At 36.1% G+C, this 20,159-nt stretch overlaps 2 protein-coding genes across 2 annotated transcripts; both read right to left on the reverse strand.

The window, feature by feature from the left end:
• Positions 1–1,615: 1,615 nt before the first annotated feature.
• LOC147386944 (zeatin O-xylosyltransferase-like) lies at positions 1,616–12,246 on the reverse strand. The gene is made up of 6 exons (XM_086424651.1): positions 12,215–12,246; positions 12,006–12,078; positions 11,747–11,831; positions 3,525–3,658; positions 2,928–3,393; positions 1,616–2,114 (listed from the first exon to the last, which is right to left on the reverse strand). Exons 1-6 carry the CDS (start codon positions 12,244–12,246, stop codon positions 1,930–1,932), a joined length of 975 nt encoding a protein of 324 aa, XP_086280777.1. The 3' UTR covers positions 1,616–1,929.
• Positions 12,247–13,225: 979 nt separating this feature from the next.
• On the reverse strand, positions 13,226–14,291 carry LOC147386945 (putative serine/threonine-protein kinase At1g54610). Its single transcript, XM_086422136.1, has 2 exons — positions 14,112–14,291; positions 13,226–13,737 (listed from the first exon to the last, which is right to left on the reverse strand). The coding sequence occupies exons 1-2, from the start codon at positions 14,274–14,276 to the stop codon at positions 13,489–13,491; spliced, it is 414 nt and encodes a 137-aa protein (XP_086278262.1). The 5' UTR covers positions 14,277–14,291; the 3' UTR covers positions 13,226–13,488.
• Between the last annotated feature and the right edge of the window lie 5,868 nt (positions 14,292–20,159).

Raw genomic sequence — 20,159 nt, forward strand, 5'->3', positions numbered from 1 at the left:
ATGACTTTGGAAGTTTGGGACTGACAGAAATAGCTTGTGGAGACAAGTCATAGAAGGGAAGTATGGAGCCAGACAGATGGGGTGGGAAAGCGGGTCAGTTAGATATCCTCATGGATGTGGGATGTGGAAAGGTATCATAAAGACCATTCCGTTGTTTAATCCGAGAATTAAATTCAAAGTGGGACAAGGTAATCGGGTAAGATTTTGGGAAGATATTTGGTGCAAAAACCGACCACTTATGGAGGTTTTTCCGAATTTGTACTCCATATCCTCAAAAAAAGGGAGTCCAATCATATCATTTCGACAATCCATAAGCGGTGAATGGGCATGGGACCTTGGTTTTCGGAGAGGACTCGGCAATTTGGAGCTTGAAGATGTTGTTAGATTAGTTGGTGGAGCTTCACGCTTAGAATTTCATTCGAGTAGGGAGGATGAGAGAGTGTGGATGGTGAGTAAGGATGGAAAGTTTTCGGTGCGCTCGTTCTATCATTCCCTATGTGACAATGCAAATATTTCCTTTCCTCATGTTTCAATTTGGGGCCCTAGAGTTCCAAGTAAAGTTGCGTTCTTCACATGGACAGCGTCCTTAAGAAGAATTCAAACAGTGGATTTTCTGATGCAACGTGGCTTGTGTGGGGCGAGTTGTTGTGTGCTATGTATGGATAATGGAGAATCGTCAGATCATCTTCTTCTTCATTGAAAGTTTACACATGGTATATGGGTGCATTTTTTGAATTTTTTTGGAGTTGTATCCTGTCTTCCTCAAACTCTAAAGGAGCTATTTACTTGTTGGTCTTCAACCGGTTACTCGTTTGGTGGTGCGAAGAGACTGTTGTGGAATATTACACCATTTGCAATCTGTTGGGGGGTGTGGCTTGAGAGAAATAGACGTATCTTCGAGGGGAAACAAAAAGATTGTGGAGAGACAATTTGTCCATTGTGGGTTTTATATTCTTCTGGTCCAAAGTTTTTAAGGAATTTAGGGGGGTTTTCTTCGAGGATTTTATTTTTAATTGGGATGGGATTTGTTGTATTCCTTATGAGTAGTTCCGTATTGTAAGGTCGTCTCGACTGGCTTGGTTTTCTTTTATGAATGAATTACTACTTATCAAAAAAAAATATAAAGCAACCACATGCATTATATATTAACATGAATTCTCATACGAAGTAACCTACTTCCACACTCACAGGTGGTTGCATTTATCAAAAGTGCCATGTATCACAATACATCAATGAACATCTAATAGTATAAACTGGGATATCACAATGTATTGTATAACATGTACCAAACTTTGACTAGAATGGTATATCCATTATAAGATGCCTAAACAATCTAGATTGTTACCTCTCCAACTTTATTTGACCAAACTATGCAAATTTGCTCGGTTTATTTCAAAGACTTTACACCTCCTATAAGAAAAAAATCATAAGCACTAAATTGTTATTTTCTATTCATCCACTAATAAATTATGGTGGTTTTTAGATGAAATTAGGGTAAAAATTATAATTCACTATTGTACTATATGTCCAAAAATGAGTGGGTTACTTAACTATGATGAGGCTATGGAACTATGGAAACATGTTATATTTTCTTCTACAAGAGGGAAAAGCAATCTGAACAAAATGCAAGATTAATAAAGTAACACTACAACAAGAGTAGCCGACTACTATATATAAATAATCACCCTACAAAGCCAAATAATTAAATTTCTCTCATGCAATTTCAATACAAAATCCTCCCCTCCAAATTATTCAGGAATAATATTGTGGCCTTGGACTTCATCTAGAAAAAATTGATTTTTCTCCTTCATTCCTAGATATCTTCAATTTGAAGCAAACACATCCCTAAACCAGTTCTCCAACATCTCGTAGCCCATCTTTATGATTGAAGTATTTTTTCCTCTTATTTATGGTTGATAGTAGATTTTCCTATCTAGAGATATGGGCGAGGAAGGAATCCAATTGGGTTGTAGAGCTCCCACTATTCGACACCGCTTGACGAACAGCTACACCCAACTCCTGGGCTCGCTTCTTCATCTCCTTCCCCTCCTCTGAAGCCATCAATTTTTTAACTACCCTTTCAATGGTGGTTGAAGAAACTACCTCTTCTCGATGTGCCCATGTAGGCACCAAAATTTTGAGGAGGCCTTTACAAATTTTATAAATAAAAATCCCTAACTTTATAATGGGTCTCAAATCCAAATTGAGTCCATTAAATGGAAAACGTGCCTCTTACAAGCCTGGATTTTGGACTTTCGCAGATAAGGCCCATGATCTATATAAAAATCAAGTGATCCACACATTAAGTATTGGGCCTTATATCCAAATAAATAAGTTTGGCCTAATAATAATCCATAAAATCCTTAAAATTGGATTTGGACAAATTTAGCCTTTTAAATAAATCAATTAAACCTTTTTAAGTTGGGGTATAATTGGAAAGCTAAATTACATTTAAGTCTATAAATACAAGAGCCTCTCTCATTGAGAAGGGAACTGGATCACTTTCTCTCAGAAGACAGAAGTTCTCCCTCTAGAGAAGAAGAAGCTCTCAAGCCCTCCTCCAGAGACAAAGCAAGGTTCTTCAGAGATCCGGACTCCGACTAAAGAGAAGATCAAGCATAAAGCCCTTCTTCGGAATCCAAGCAACCTTCTCAGCCGATAAAGCGCGAAGCCCGGAGAGAAGAAGATCTACAGAAGCCTCTACAGAAGATCAAGCATAAAGCAAAATCACCGTTCAAGCAACCTTCTCAGCCGATAAAGCGCGAAGCCCGGAGAGAAGAAAAGCTACATACATTGTCATTATTCTTTGTACTTGACTGTTAATCAGAGGAAACATTGAGATCTGTATCCACTTTTTATCAAAAATCAATAAAATCCTTTGCGATTTTATTTTTCACAGATCTCGAGGTAGATCCGTAGAAATTTATTGTCGACAGCCCACTCTCGAACGAGAAGGCCTACTCTTAGCACCTCAGTCACCAACAGAGAATTCTGAGGTTGGTCAGAGTGCATTGGCCAGGCAGCCATCGGCACACCCATGCTTAGGCTTTCAATACACGAGTTCCACCCACAATGACTTAAGAATCCGCCCGTTGACGAGTGAGCCAGGATCTCAGGCTGTGGTGCCCAGTCCCTTACTATCAATCCTACTCCTTCTACCCTCTCCTCATAACCATCCGGTAATCGGATTTTCCTAACTTGGGCTTCTCCCTTATACATATCACCTCGGTCGGCGTCCCTCAAGATCCAAATAAACTTTTGCTTACTACATTCTAATCCAATTGCAATCTCGGTGATCTGCTCATCGGATGGCTGAGCCGATATAATGTATTGGGACTCCTCGGGACGATATGAGACGTGAGAAGTGTAGTAATTGATTGAGGTGGCCTTGTGCTGGAAGAGGAACCATTACCACCACCACACCATGATCATGATCCATTAATTCTTTTATTTTGGTCCTTAGCTCTTGTCTCGTGTTTGGTTTTTATAAGCTTCTCCTTTGTTTGGTTGATTTGTCGTAGCACTTTGGGTAGGTTGTGGGTTCGAATCTCTTTGGCCGGTCCTTTACCATTTACAGCCAAACAAGTACATGAATTGGTCAAGGGAGGTGTGCCCTCCCATTTATTATCATCATTAACGGTTGTCTCTTTGGTGGAATCTATAGAAGGAGAAAAGAGAACTAGTGGCTGTCAATTTAAATTATAAAATTTAATTCAAAAAGAAATTATAAGACTTTGAGGTATCTGAGAGAGTCATGCTAGTCTGACTAGCAAGATTTCAAATCTTAATAAGGGTCGTTGGCCCACATGAATTACCATATTGGCATATCTAACAACATTGACTTCTAAATTTCATGGAAAAATTCAAATTAATTTTTTTTTATAATAAAAGTAAAAATAATTTTTTTTGAACACGAAACAATGGTGATCAAATTGAATAGTCACCGAAATCCAAAATTTATAATTAAAAATCTATGGTGAAAGTTAGTTTTTTTTTTTAATTCTTAGAATTGTTTTCACTAGATCCTGCGTTGAGCTAGTATTTTTCTAAAATATAAGTATATATTTTAAGAACGTCCAAATCATCTTGGTGGGGTTCAAGAATGAGAACGATATTCAATGTGAATCTATATTTTAAGATTTCAACTTGAGATCACCCCAACACCACTCAAAAACTAATCAATGGACATAGACTTTTAGAAAAAATTATTGTTTGAGAACCATGTTATACTGACTTCCAACATCACAGAGCTGACGAGGTCGTAGTGTAAATAGAACCATAGATACCTTTTACTCGTATATCAAGGAAAACATTATTTTCCTAATTGTGCACACTGTAACGTCAGTATAGTGTTAAAGAGAGTGTTATATAGAGTCAGGTTAGCATTTTTCTAAATTCAATAATGAAATATTTATTTTTTAACTAAGAAAGTCTTCCCTATGGACACGGAATCAGAGATCTTTTTTTCTCAGGATATACAAATATGAATAGTTATAAAAGATATCCATTTGTATATCACCCTGAAAACTGATCTATAATTTCGTATCTGTAACACGTCAATCAAGTATTGACGTAATAGTTAGAATATCAACACTCTATGATTAACAAGTAACAATCAACTAATCAACTGACTTTAAAGTGAACAGCAACCATAGATATTTTTAATGTTTCCGATCCACTTTCACATCAAAACTCTAACACCACTCAAAAACTAATCAACCAACAGAGAATCTTAGGAAAGATTATTTTCCTCAAAAAAATCTATGGAACTGTGTACTATTAGACGATAGAGACAGGAAGAACCCAGTCAAGTTTGACAACTCATCCTTCTGGGTTATGACTTAATGAGTGCGATTTTGTTGACTCATAGTGACCCTGACCTCCAATCCTATTGGAAGATTGTTTGAAAAAAAATTTCAGCAGTCTTTCATCTTAATTTTTTTTACAATCCTTGTACTCTTTATTAATTAAGGACAAATCCAAATATGGTCATGCTCAATTGAAGTAGTGAAACACTAATGTAGTAAGATTTTAATCCTTATTAAGGGTCGTTTTACTTATATGGATGATCACATCACCATTCTAACATCACAGCCCTCTAAGTTTCATTGAAAATTTCTGATAAAAAATAAATAAAAATAAAATTTAAGAAACAACTTTTTTTTTTTTTAATTTAATCCAAGTTTTTGAAATTTTAAATTCACCGGTGAAAAAATAACCTTTTTTTTTTTGGATTTGTTTTCTCAAAGTTCATAGACTTTTGTCCTTTACAATATTCAAGCTTCCCATCATGTTTTTGGATCTTAATAGGTAAGCCCAAGGTTAGTTGGGTAGAGTAAAGTATTTTAGAGAAGCACTTTTCCTACAAACTTAGTGAGATTTGAAATCTTACCAAGGGTCGTTGAACTCAAATCAGTTACCAAATTGGTAATCCAACACACAGGTTTCTGATCATGAAAAAAGAAAAATCAAAAGGTAATTTATGAAAAAATAATTTTTTTTTGAATGAAAATGACTTCCTAAAAAAATTTAGATAAAAAATATGGAAAAAAATAATATTGAATGACATAATTTTCTAATGAACCTGCAAAAATAAAAGGTGTTTTGACTTTTTACTATGAGAGATATTTTAAAAGAGGTGTTATTGGCACCCCAAATTTTACTTATTACACCCCAATTAAAAATAAAGAAAATAAGTTAATGGTCGACAATAAGTAAAAGTTGTGGTGCTAATAGAAACGCGATCATGATTTTTTGCTTAGATTTTTTTGTTTTGGGTTTAGGAATTTATATGACCTTTTATTTATTCGTAAAAAGCTAATGAAATTGTTTGAATTAGGGCTATAATATGCTATTTTGTGGAGATTGTAATTTGAGGCAAACCTTAGTAATATTTGAAGAGTTGATTTTAATATTTACTTGGGGTGTGAGCTAATTTAAGTAATTGAAATGTAATAAGTAAAAGTTGAGGTGTCAATAACATCTCTCTTAAAATATCTCTCGTAGTAAAATGTCCACACACCTCTTTTTATTTTTGCAAGTTAATTAGAAAAATATTTTTCATTTAACACTATTTTTTCCATATTTTTTATTTGAATTTTTTAGGAAATCATTTTCATTCAAAAAATATAATTTTTTTTTTTTTATAAATTAATTTTTAGATTGTTTTTTTCATGATGGGAAACCTAGGTGTTGGATTGTCAATTTGGTAACCCATCTGAGCTCAACGACTCTTAATAAAATTTCGAATCTTACTTAGTTAGTAGGAAAAGTGCTTCTTTAAAATACTTTACTATGTCCGACTAACCTTGGGCTCACCTTGTGGCATCCAAAAATATGATGATTGCTTCACTAACGTAGAGGGCAAAAGTCTATCAACTTCGAAAAAATAAATCCCAAAAAAAATTATTTTTCACCATTGAATTTCAATTTTAAGTTAGGGAGTTATTTTGAAATTCGATAACCATCAATTTTCAAAACTTGGATCAAGCTAAAAAAAAATTGTTTCTTAAATTTTATTTATTTATTTATTTATTTTTATATCTGAATTTTTCGAAGAAACTTAGAGGGCTGTGGTGCTGGATTGGTGATGTGGTTATCCGTATGTGTAAAACGATGCTTTGTAAGGATTAAATTCTTATCGTTAGTAAGACAAGTGTTTTGCTATTTCAATTGAAAATGATGGATTTATATTTAATTAATAAAGAGTATAAGAATTGTAAAAAAAAATTAAGATGGAGGGACTGTTAAAATCTCTAGCAATCCTCCAATGGGATTGCACAGTCACTATGCGTCAACAAAATTGCATTCGACTTTTGTAAGGTTGAGAGGATAAAAAGGGATTGAGTGCTCTCATAATATGACACGGTTTTAGTACATGCCCTTGATGCATTTGCTCACAGCCAAACACACATTTGACATGTGATGCGAATGACATTAGCAATAAAGGGATTCTCTATCTTGCCCACTGCCAGCATTTGTTTTTTTTTTTTTTTTTCATATTTCAAATCTTAAAAAAGATTGTTGGGCCTACATTAATTATCACATTTATAATCCAACAACAAAATCTTTTAGATTTCATGAAAATATTCATATTAAAAAAAATATTTTAAAAATATTGCTTTTTGAGCTTGATATAAGGTGTTGAAAATGGATGGCTGGAGAGCACCCAGATTTAAAAATAAAATTCAACGGTGAAAAATAACTATTTAAATATTTTTTAAAGCTCATGTAATTTTGTCTTCTACAACTCCATTGCATCGGATCATGTTTTGAATGTCACAAGGTGATTAGATCGGAAAGTTTTCTTTTTTTCATTATGGGCAAGAGAGAGAAAATGGTGTCGGGGCATTAGGCAAAAAACCGAATCATATTATCAAAATTCAAAGGGATTAGTACCAATAGGATTGCGCGGCTACTATGTGCCTCAACAAAATTGCACTCGACTTTTCTAAGGTCAAGTGATAACATAGGACTAAAAAGAGAAAAAGGGATTAGCGCCAATAGAAACCCCTAGGGATCAATCTTCTCATTTCTGTTACATGTGTCCTTGAAATTGATCTGAAATCGATGTCAATCTTGAGGTTCCTCCCGCATGACTCTTTTCCAATTAACTGAATCCTTTCAACTTATATTAAGGGATAAATATTACAATAATGCTGAAGTGAGCTTAAGATTGGACCTCACATTGCACTTCTTGAAGTGAAAGTGTATGGGAAGCATAGATGCATTTCCTTGATATGCAAGCGAAAAAGCTTCTATGGTTCCTATTCACTTTCACGTCAATGTATGATATGAGATCCAATCTTGAGGTCACTCCAGCTCGACTCTAAATATTATTGACGACAAATTCACATTAGTTTAATTTTTTGGGTAAATTACTTAAAGGGCCTTGGCACAAGGGATTTTTTCTCAATAGTCCCAAAGTTTTGGATTGTTGCTTGATGGTCCATTTAGTAAAATTTTTATTTCATAATGGTCTCTCAAACTCATCTCAAGTTATAATAATTTTGAAAATTAAAATTACCTCATTTGTCATCTTCTTCACATACTTTGGTTTTCAAATGACGATTGCAATCATTTTTGACTATTTTTATCACAAATGATTTTTATTTATTTCTATCACAATGTGAAAAAAGTCCAAATTTGATGGCCTTGGGCCGTCAAATTTCATAAAATTCGACGGACCAAGAGATCAAATTGGCTTCAAAATTTTCATTGTCAAAATTTTTTTTTTCGACAGGCAAAAACTATCAAATTAATGAAGGATGAGATAAATTTGACAAGTCTAAGCCATCAAATCTGGGAACATCAAGAATTTCGACGGTCCTCGACCATCAAAATTCAGTTTCTAAAATTCCTGGGCCTTGGCTCGTCAAATTTTTATGTCGAATTTTTCAGTTTTCACGTAGTGCATGATTTATAACAAAATATGAAGAACAAAGTTGAGATTCCAAAATTTTTATATAGTATTGAGCTTATCAACAATTTCTTTTATTGTCAAGTTCAACATTTTTATTGTCGAGCTTATCACTTTTTATTTTCGAGCTCACTGCTTTTTATTGTCAAATTCGATATTTTATATTGTTGAATTCAACAATTTTTAAAACAGTATTGAACTTGACTATAAAATTTTTTATCTAAATAATAAAAAGTGGTGAGCTTGACATTGGAAATGTGATCTAGATTTTTTCCTTTTTATTTTTTATTTTTTCAACTATAATACTGTTGTCGACAACAAATTTTACAAATCTACTTCGAGATTCATGAAATAAGATTACAAATGATTTCATTGATTTTTGATATAAAAAAAAAAAAGAGATACAAATCTCAGTGTTTTACTCTCACTAATAATCAAATACAAAAACAAAAATGGCGTGTGTGCATAACTTTATTCTCTCAGGGTTACATGTGTGATCGGTTGAGAAGGTTGCTTTGACAATGACTTTGTTTGTACTTAATCTTCTGCAAAGGTTTCTACAAATTTTTTTCTCTTCAAGTTTTACACTTTATCGATTGAAAATGATTTCTTGACTTTCAAGGAAGGGGTTTTAGGCTTGATATTCTCTTTATTCGGAGTCTGGATCTCTTGAATAACTCTGCTTTGTCTCTAGAGAAGGACTGGAAAGCTTCTATTTTCTAAGAGAGAGTGATCCAGATCATGCCTCCCAACTGAAAGAGGCTTTGGTATTTATAGACTTAAAAATAATTTAGTTTCTCAATTATACATTGATTTAAAGAGATTTGATTGGTTCATCTACAAATTAAATTCGTCCAAATTTGATTTAAAAAATTCTATAGATTATTAGTGGGCCAAACTCATTTATTTGGGTGTAGGGCCCAATACTTAATATGTGGATCACATAGATTTATTTTGAACCATGGGCTTCATCTATGAAAATCCAAATCCCCAATCTTTAGAAGGCCAATCAATGGGTCCTTAATTAAAATATATAGGCCAAAGTTTGATTTTAGAGATTTTCTCAATAATTTAAAAACTTGCAAAGTCTGTTAAAACATTTTGATGCCTACAACTAGATAGATCTTCTCGAAATACCTAAAATGCATGTATTATAGTTGTAAAATGAATATTCAGATGAAAAGTTACAATGAAATCTTTAAAAAATTTAGAATCTCAACTTCATTCTTCATATATTTTAAATCGTAGAAATAAATCAAAAAATATATGTAATTTAAAATTATAAGTACATCATCCTCCATTCCTCATTCACGGAAAACAATCATCAGAATTGATCTCAATCCCCGTTGAAAAACCTAAGTACATAAAAAAGATGAGAAATGGTAGTTTGGGTATTTCAAAAATATTATAAGATGAGATAAGGTTCAGGGACCATTCACAAAAGAAAAGTGAACTAAATTGACTATCAAGCAATTGCAAAGAAATCCCTCTGCCAGGGACCTTTAAGTAATTTTTCCTAAATTTTATATTGTAAAAATGTCCCTTCATTAAATTAAATGACAATGCTAAGTTATCTATTTAAAATTTGTAATAATCTCTTAAATCAATTATAAAGACAATTCTAACCTTAGGGGCTACTTTGCTTTGCTAAGGGCTTTACTTCCAATAAACAAAGAGGTAGAAGTGAAGCAATTGAGCTAAAGGTAAAAAATTCCGACCGAATTAGTGGACACCAATCTTATCTCTCAAGATCAAATCAAAATTAGTTTTAGAAGAACCTAAAAAAGAGTTCTTGAAAAATACCTGTGATGCATAAACATAATGTAAAACATATCCGAATGTGTAAGCTATAGAAAACCAGCGATCCCTTTTGTTCCAATCAATCCAAACACTTCAAGTAATACTCCAAATCTATAAAAAAAAAAAAAAAAAAAAAAAAATCATTAGGTGTGGTGCTCTACCCTTTCCCTCATGCGATCAAATCAATGGGAAAGCTCACAATCTCATAATTTTCAATTAGATTGCTTTCTTGAAAATTACAACTTAGTCCCTCTTTTTTTTAGCCAACTATTATTCAATTCCATAAAAAATAAAATATTTGTTAAGACCACAATGAGAATTTTAATTTAATAAAAAACCCAAGATAAAATGAAGTTTTATTAAAAATTCCAACAGCTCGACCATATATTGTAACAAAATTGTTTTGGTCAGTGAACAATCACTATGTGAAAAAGTGTCTTATTTAACGATCAAGGGTCATTGAATTTTACAAAATTTGATGGCCCAAAGACATCAAATTAACTAAAAATGCAATTGCCTGAAGCTGTAGAATTTGTCTAGAGAAATTTTGACAGCTGTAAGCCATCAGATCTGGGCAACTTTCAATTTGAATCGTATCTAATAAAATATTAATGTTTTTTTATTGTAGTTTCGTGAAGCCTGCAAACAAATATAAGATATTCAACTGTACACCAAGCCATCCAACAATCAACATTCAATCATTCAAACTATTGCCACACAATCCATAAAAACTATATTTCATTAGATAAAATCGAAATATAATTGCAAATCCAGTTTGTTGGATAATTCCCATCCAAGCCATACTAATTACAATGAGTTCTTGATTTACGACCAGCTGATCTTGCCATCATCATCTTCGAAGTCTTATCCAAAAGATGTTTGGGTTAGCCAATTAGATCTTGTTCCTCAATGATTTTCATCCATAGTCATGTGTAACAATTCGATCTTGTAATAAACCTAAATGAATTAAAGCAAAAGCATTTATCAAAGAAAAAGTATTATAATGAGTATCATCTTTATGAAAGCATTTGTCATAACCCAATAACTGAAATTCAAGAACAAGTAGTAAAGAATTGGAAATTAAACTCTCAATATCACAGAAAAAATTTCAGAGGTAGTACTTACACAAAGGCAACTGCTGAAAGTTACATCTCTTAACAGGTCAAGAAGACAACATTTTAATAATTCACAAGTCTTGCATTGTGTAAACAAAGATCGTGCATGATGCCTATATATATATATATAAACAAAAGAGTATAAATTTAAAAATTGCACCATTAACTTAAAATTCAATTCGTGTTTACACACTCTTTAGAGCCCCATCAAACCAATATTTAGATTCTCAATCAGTGACCCATCCATACAAGATAGACATGAAAAAAAGATCAAACCCATTGACCATATTCAAATGCAATTAGTATAACTCATCGCTCAAATTACTTGTTTGTGTTAAGAGATAAAATATAGTCATGCAATCAAAGAATGCCAACAACATTCACAATCACACAAAATAATCATATTACTCACCAATCACAATTTTCCCTTTTTTATCTTCTTCTGAAAGAGAAATTGCAATAGCTCGATCTACATCTTCATACTCAAATAATGCATCCTGTATTCAAGTTCCTCCACAAAATAAAGTTAGAAAAGCACTAACATGAAAGAAGCAACTTAACATTTAAAAACCAGAAATCCATCAGCTAACCAAGACTATTGTGGGGGGGGGGGGGGGGGGGGAATTCTCAAACATGGACACGTGGCTCGAATGAAGCCCGAAAGTAAGGACTTGAAGCTCGGATAGACTGTTATATGGGCCCAGTTGACTAAACTCCTCGGATGCAAGGACGTCCGGCTCGAACCTGCACCACCAATCAATTAAGTAGCACGGACAATGACAGTATAGGTCGGTAAATCGAGTCTGACAGATGTGCCATTGATTGATAGCTCTGACAACCCATATCATGTCAGATCAGTCCTGATTTTCCCAGAGTTGACAGGGCAGTTGCAACTACTCCAACAGTTGACATGTCAGAGGGTGAGCTAACTGCCCTGAGTAAGCTAACTGCCCTGGGTCACTTTAAAGAGTGGCACAGATAACAATCAAGTTGGATGATTATAAAAGGAAGAGGATCATGGATAAAGGGAGGTTCGAATTCTTCTTCTTTCTAAACTAAATTAAGATTGATCAACTCTCACAGTGTCTAACTTGATTGTCGGAGTGGGCTAATTCGCAGGTCCGCCTGAGCAAAGAGAGAGGAAAAGTGTAGAGCAAATTCGAGCATCCACAACTATGATATGTTCATGGGAGATCAAGAATATAATCTAAAACGGGAACTTATCCTTATCAGACTCGATAGCATCTCGTATTTATCAACTAACTCTAAAACTATAAATTACATCTTGCTTTCCAGCTAAATGTGAGGGAACAAAGTGCCCTAACCAAGTAAGAAGAGCATAAGAGACAAAAGAGAATCCCAACAAGATGCAATAACTGATCAATGAATGCAAATATACACATTCATGGGAACCCAAAAGTATGAAATGAGAACAAGGACTAAGTAAGGAAGTGGAGAGTGGATGTGTGTTTAGTGAGAACCCAAAGTTCAAAGTGGATTGAGGTACCCAATTGAGAAAGGGTTACCAAGAGCCAAGTTATACAATGTTTGTGAGTGGGTTTGGAGGACTCTTAAAAGAAGGATTCGGTTAGTAAGGACTAGATTCTTAAAATATCTTGCTCAAGCTTTCATCTCCCTTAGATCAGACTATTATACAAATTTTTTTTGAAAGGTTACTATGTGAAAAAAGTCCATATTTGACGGACCATTTTGTCAAATTTGCCCATCAAATATTTTCTTGTAGAATTTTTTTTTTTTTTACAACCCTGAACTATCAAATTATTGGAGAAAATAAGCTTAAAAAAACAAAAAAAAATCCATCGAATATGGAGGTTTAACAAACAATACGGTAGTCCTCTAATTCACCAATCACAATAAACGAAATAATAATAAAAATATCAATCATTTTTCTGGATTTATAATAAAATAAATTTATTTTTCTGAATTTATAATTTAAAAAAACAGATCATTACATTCATCACAAATATTCTTTCAATAATTTGGTACAAAAAAGGTACTAAAATACAAGATTAATCAAAAATAAAAAAAAGTGGATCAAGGCATGTTTGCTTTCCCTTTGACACAAACACCACTCTTATCTTTTAGAGATACTTTCATATGTAGTTAGGAAGGTACACGTGTATCACCCGTAGTCTACTTCTTCTGTATTGAAGCACCCACTACAATACGTTCCACCAAAGGACCAAACCATGTTTGCACCGGTCCTTTAGGGTACATGAAGGTCATGGAACTGAAAGAGTCATCTGGTGGATACTTATCAAAGGAAGGATCAATGTGATGTGAGGAACCCAAGGGGAAGCCAAGTGTTCCATCTTGGTGTGGTGGAGGAAACTTCTCACTTTTGCTCTTTGCATTTCCATGTGTAATTAGACGTTGTCGCCTCTGAGAAAGAAAGCAAATACATTGAACAAACTTAAAATTTATAGAATAACTTCATTAAATATAGCATAATCAAGAAAAAAAAAAACCCATCAGTTATACAGACATTTACATTTATTTTGAAGATAACAAAATGGATTTCAAATAACAGTTTGTTACTTTGATTTCCACTATTTAAGTTCAAAATTTAAAATTCTTGAAAAGCTCTTATTTTTATCCTCTCTATTGTTTCTTTGGAACAAAAGGAAAACTATAACCAATCAATGAAATGTTGGTTGTTCAGAATATGTCATGTATTATTTTTCTGTAATCGAAACCTACTCATCAAACCAAAAAAAAAAAAAATTTGATAATTAAAGGATTCTTATCTGGCATACATCAAGATTGGGTTGAAGCTCTGCATTCACTTTGGGAGTAGGAAATGCCCTTGTAGCTTGATCACGCGAGTGACTTTTCTTCACACCAACACCATTGGCTTTGTCACCATCTGCTCTCAGCCTACACAGCCACAAGCCCACAACTATGATTTGGGTTACCAGCATGAATAAAGTATGAGCAAGAGACCTATATATAAATACAACTAATATCTTATCAAATGGTTGACATGGAATTTAAGGCCTCCCTGCATGGAAGCTTTTGAAATTTTTTTAGTTAAAATGTAATTTTTACTATTTTAGAAATTATTAAGAAAGCTACTAGTATTGGAATACAGGCAAATAATGTAAATTTAGTCACCCACAGACCTAACTTCTTCATCCCGTAGCTTAGCGTCCATTTCCTTGCTTGAAGGATATTGTGGGAGGCTTGAGGGCTCACACGCATATGGTTTGGTTGTGAAGAACTACAAAACAGAAAATAAGCAATCATGGAAACCATCTTGCACAATACATTGGAAAATATAAAGGGAATTGTAGAAAGACTATCGACTCACACCGAAAAGACCTCATGAAACCAAACCAACAGCTTAACAGAAATTGAGTGGCCATGTTATTGGAAAAAGATAACCAAACAGAGCAATAAGTTGCAAAAGTGCTCATGAACCATCAAACCTCATCTTGAAAGAAATCAAAACATACAAAAATTGAGTCTTGAGAAGTCGATCCCAACTTCTTCATTTCATGTTTCCTATAAGAATAGTAAACTTGTAAGAAATAATCATCACCATATCCATCTCTTCTTCTCTATTTTTCTTACTCATAATCATCTTACTTAACTCCTTTGCCTTCTTCCTCAGTGTCTCACCTTCCTTGTCTATCACCACCTCATTAATCACCTTTGCCACCTCATCTCTTACAATCCTCTCTTCACCAATACCATTATTATGCTTCTCTCTTTTTACCTTGATCCCTGCACCGAGCTCCATGGATGTAAAGCATAAAATTTAATTAACTTCAGAAAAAAAATATGTCAATGTTGATTGACACCTTTTAAATGAAAATTTTCTCAAATAATTATCGATATTATCATAAATACTATAAGTGCTACAATGTTGACATAATTATTACATAGTGTTGCTATAATGTTGACAACAGTTCCTCTAAACTATCTTTCCATTTGCAAATGAAAAAAGACCATACAGAACAAATAATGAATCAAGGTTTAAAATGCTTAGGCAACAGAACCATTATCCTGCTGGTCTTTGAGAAAGGCATTACCAGATCTCATCCTTTTCTTCCTCAGCCTCTCTGCAATGGCTAAAGCAAGCTCTAGAGGCTGTGACGCGTTGAGTCTGGGGTCGCAGTATGTGTGGTACTGTTAAATAAGTCTAGGGTTATTATAGTCTTTTTCTTTTTTATTAATCTTATGTAACTCTTTTATAGCCTAATTAGGGCTAATTAATGAGAACTTAATCTTCTCTCTATTATCGAACTTGGTATCAGAGCTTGGTATCGAACTCCTCCTTCTTCACCTGTAACTCCTCCTTCTTCACCTGTAACAGACCTTAATCAACTTCGTACACCCCTACACTACTTGTCTTCAACCTATATCACCCCTACGGGGGTTCTCTGTTGCTGCAAACCCTAATCGCATCATGCGATAGGGAGTTAAACCATATTCGAAGCCTGCGATCCATTTTTACGTACAGCAACGATGCTGTTTAGAGCCTGCGACTCCTAAGGCAGCTATATTTCAGTCCGGCGACACCCACGGTGGCTGTATTGAGGTCTGGCGACACCCAAGGTGGCTGTATTGAGGTCCGGCGACACCCACGGTGGCTGTATTGAGGTCCGGCGACACCCAAGGTGGGTTTTTTTTAGACGTCGTGCGACTTGTTTCTTGCACAGACGAACCTAATCAGTGCTGTTCTAGTTCGTGCGACTCAGCTGGTGGCTATGTTTTAGTTTTCCGATCCCCATAGTGGTCATATGAGGGTTCCGGCAGTGTTCTTGAACATCTACGAAGGGTTTCGATCACAACCAGTGCTGTTTAAGGCTGTTCTCACCTCTCTACTGACCCTCGAACCCTTGACCTTTGGCTGTTTACACAACTTATTAATCAACCCGGCTGCAAAGAGGATTACTTGCGGTAATGATTACGTGGGCCATCCATAACAGTGTTTAATCAACCGTTATAGCTCTTTCGATCGTGTATTGTCACCTTTAGGGTGCTGCGATCACTTTATTCTAGAAAGTCGTACCCTCATCTTCGTGAACTCTCTTCAAACCAAAGTATTCGGATTATTTGATGGCTTCTGACTCATCCTCTTCCTCTATCACTGGTTTTAGTAATGGATCGAGTGGTCTTCCTTCTCATTCAACTGACTTTCCAGGCATTCAAATTACTACTGTGAAATTAGATGGTCCTAACTATCTCCTTTGGGCACGATCGGTTGAAATGTTCATTGGTGGAAAAGGGAAGATTGGTTTCCTCACAGGGGCGGACAAACAACCTGCACTGACCGACAGTTCTTACTCACAATGGTTTGCTAATGATTTTATGGTCCGTTTTTTGCTGGTTACATCTATGCAATCACACATTGCAGCTGGTTTTATGTTCTCCTCGACAGCAAAACAGATATGGGATTCCGCAAAGAGTATTTACACGCAACGTCAAAACAATGTTCGCATTTTAAACCTAGAACGTGAGATTTCTCAACTCTCGCAGGGTGACTCTTCTGTTACTACCTATATATCACAACTACGTGCTCGGTGGGAAGAGTTGACATTTTATTCTTCGTACTACTCTTGGAAGGACCCTCTTGATGAGACATTGTATGCGTCAATTCTGGATAAGAATCGGGTTTTTCAATTTTTGGCTGGTCTCCGGGATGAGTTTGAGTATGCGAGGATTCATTTATTGGGAATGGATCCTTTTCCTTCCCTACAGACTGCGTATTCCTATGTATTGGCTGATGAGAGTCGTCGTGCAGCTGTCATACCCCTTTCTTCGGGAGATCACTCTGCTATGCTTGCTCGTCTACCTTCTTCACACTCCCCCAGTGGGTCTCTGCCTACCCGTCAGCGACATAAGTGTGATCATTGTGGAAAATTAGGTCATGTGAAGGCTCGCTGTTATGCACTTCATGGTCGTCCTAACCAGCATCGTCAACAGTCTCAACGGTCTTCAGCTCATGTAGTTTCTCAGCAAATGAATGATTTAGCACCTCCTTCAGCTACTACCTCCTCATCGGATTCAGTTTCTCTGTCCCAAGACGAGCTTGACAAGTTTAGAAAATTCTTCAATCAGATAGAGACTTCATCTCAGCCAGTTTCTACCTTCGCTCACTCAGGTACCTTTGCATCTGCACACAGTGTTTCTACCACTTCCTCACCATGGATCATTGATTCTGGTGCCTCAGATAACATGACCGGTACGTCCTCCCTCTTTAAAACCTATAGTGTTTGTTCTGGTCATCGCAAGGTCCGACTGGCTGATGGTTCTTTGTCTTCCATAGCTGGTCAAGGTCATTTACCCGTTACATCTTCTTTATCCTTAATTAACACACTTCATGTTCCTCAACTTACTACTAACCTTGTATCTGTTAGTAGTCTTACAAAAAATTTGAACTGCAGTGTAACTTTTTATCCCTCTCATTGTGTCTTTCAGGATCTGGAGTCGAAGAGGACGATTGGCACTGGACATGAAGAAAATGGATTGTATCTCTTGGACGTTCCCGGTTCACCTAGCACTCATTCTGCTCTTCAGCTTAGTAGTAGTCGTAGTCAGTCCAATAAGGCTCTTGTAATGCGTTGGCATTTACGTTTAGGCCATATTTCCTTTGGATATTTAAAACACATGTTCCCTACTTTATTTCATAATAACAATTTGTTTGATTTGTCTTGTGAAACTTGTCAATTAGCTAAACATGTGCGTTCTTCTTATCCTATTAGTATGAATACTACTACACCTGCTATGTTTGACTTAATTCATTCTGATGTGTGGGGTCCTTCCCCGGTCACATCCACTCTTGGTTTTCGCTATTTTGTTTTGTTTATCGATGACCACAGTCGTACCACTTGGGTTTATCTTATGAAACACAAGAGTGAGGTTTATGGGATCTTCAAGCAATTTCTTGCTATGATTCATACCCAATTTGGTTGTACCATCAAGACCTTCCGTTCTGATCATGGTACTGAGTACACCTATAGTGAAGTCTTGAAACTTTGTTTAGAGTCTGGCATTGAGCATCAAATGTCCAATGTAAAAACCCCTCAGCAGAATGGTCGCTCAGAACGAAAAAATCGCCATATTCTAGAGTTAGCTCGTGCCATTTCTATTGGCATGAATGTGCCTCAATCCTATTGGGCCGATGCAGTTCTTACTGCCGTTTACCTTATTAATCGGACCCCCTCTAGTGTTCTTCAGTTTGCCACACCCCTCTCTAAACTCTCTCCAGATCGTCCTGTGTTTCCACTTCCTCCACGCGTGTTTGGGTGTGTCTGCTTTGTTCAAATTCTTGCCCCAACTCGTACTAAACTTGACCCTAAGGCTGTCAAATGTATCTTTCTGGGTTATTCCTCCACCCAGAAAGGATACCGTTGTTACCATCCTCCTTCTCGACGGCGTTTCATTTCTCGAGATGTTTCCTTTTTTGAGCATACTCCTTACTATAGTGGGTCCGTTGGTATTCAATCTGAGTGGTTTCCTCTAGATTCACCTGATGATTCTTTTCCTTCTTTATTTCCCCTTCCCATGCCTGTTCCTCCCTCTCCACCCCCCGTCAGTTCGTCCTCTCCTCCATTGCAGGTTTACTCTCGACGTCCCCGTGATACTTCCATCACTTCTATGTCCGACCTCCTCGCCTCCAGTTCCTCCTCCGTCGGTTCCCTGTGATGATCGTCCTATTGCCACTCGTAAGGGTAAGCGTACTTGTACTTATCCCATTTCAAATTATATCTCTGATTCTGCACTATCACCCTCCTATCGGAGTTTTCTTGCTTCTGTTTCCTCTGTTTCTCTTCCTACTACTGTTGCAGATGCTATTGCTCATCCTGAGTGGCGAGCAGCTATGATTGATGAGTTGACTGCTCTTGACAAGACTCAAACTTGGGAAATTGTTCCTCTTCCGCCTGGAAGGAAAGCTGTGGGTTGTCGCTGGGTCTTCACGCTTAAGCATAATCCGGACGGTTCCATTGCTCGTTATAAGGCTCGTTTGGTGGCCAAAGGTTATGCTCAGACTTATGGGATTGATTATCAGGAAACTTTTGCTCCGGTTGCCAAGATGACCACCATTCGTGTTCTCCTTTCTGTTGCTGCTATCCGCGGCTGGCCTCTCTTTCAGTTAGATGTCAAGAATGCTTTTCTCAACGGTGATCTTCAAGAAGAAGTCTATATGGTCCAACCTCCTGGGTTTCTTTCTTCTGCTTCTCCTGCACATGTTTGTCGTCTTCGCCGGTCCCTTTATGGTCTGAAACAGTCTCCTCGTGCTTGGTCTGAGCGCTTCACTAAGGCCATGCATCAGTTTGGTTTCCATCAGAGTTCTGCTGATCACACCTTGTTCTTGCGTCACTCCCAAGGCAAAATTGTTGCTCTGATTGTGTATGTGGATGATATTGTTATTACTGGCGATGATGCCGATGGCCTTACCGAGGTCAAAACTTACTTAGGACGTCAATTTGAGATTAAGGATCTTGGCCATCTTCGCTATTTTCTGGGTATTGAGGTTGCCCGGTCTCAGTCCGGTATATTTATTTCTCAGCGTAAGTATGTTCTTGATTTACTCAGTGCCTCTGGTCAGCTTGGATCTCGTCCAGCTGATACTCCTATTGAGCAGAATCATAGGTTGGCTGATTCTGAGGGGGAGTGTGTATCAGATATTGGCCAATATCAGCGTCTTGTGGGAAAGTTGATCTACTTATCTATGACTCGCCCTGACATTGCCTATGCTGTTAGTGTTGTAAGTCAGTTTATGCACTCGCCTCGAACATCTCATCTTGCTGCTGTTTATCGTATTCTTAGATACCTTAAGGGATGTCCTGGTCGAG

The sequence above is a fragment of the Akebia trifoliata genome, chromosome 14, assembly GCF_017979445.1.
Source record: "Akebia trifoliata isolate Shusen 1 chromosome 14, ASM1797944v1, whole genome shotgun sequence".
Classification (NCBI taxonomy): domain Eukaryota; kingdom Viridiplantae; phylum Streptophyta; class Magnoliopsida; order Ranunculales; family Lardizabalaceae; genus Akebia; species Akebia trifoliata.

Bases quoted from the DNA above. Each gene is read 5' to 3' on its own strand.
- LOC147386944 (XM_086424651.1), bottom strand. From the start codon at position 12,246: ATGTCAACTGTTGGAGTAGTTGCAACTGCCCT. The intron at 12,079-12,214 runs GTCAACTCTGGG...TTGGTGGTGCAG, and splicing joins GGAGTAGTTGCAACTGCCCT to GTTCGAGCCGGACGTCCTTG. The intron at 3,394-3,524 runs GTGCTACGACAA...TTCCTCTTCCAG, and splicing joins GAACCCACAACCTACCCAAA to CACAAGGCCACCTCAATCAA.
- LOC147386945 (XM_086422136.1), bottom strand. From the start codon at position 14,276: ATGCTGGTAACCCAAATCATAGTTGTGGGCTTGTGGCTGTGTAGGCTG. The intron at 13,738-14,111 runs GTATGCCAGATA...TTTCTTTCTCAG, and splicing joins AGCTTCAACCCAATCTTGAT to AGGCGACAACGTCTAATTAC.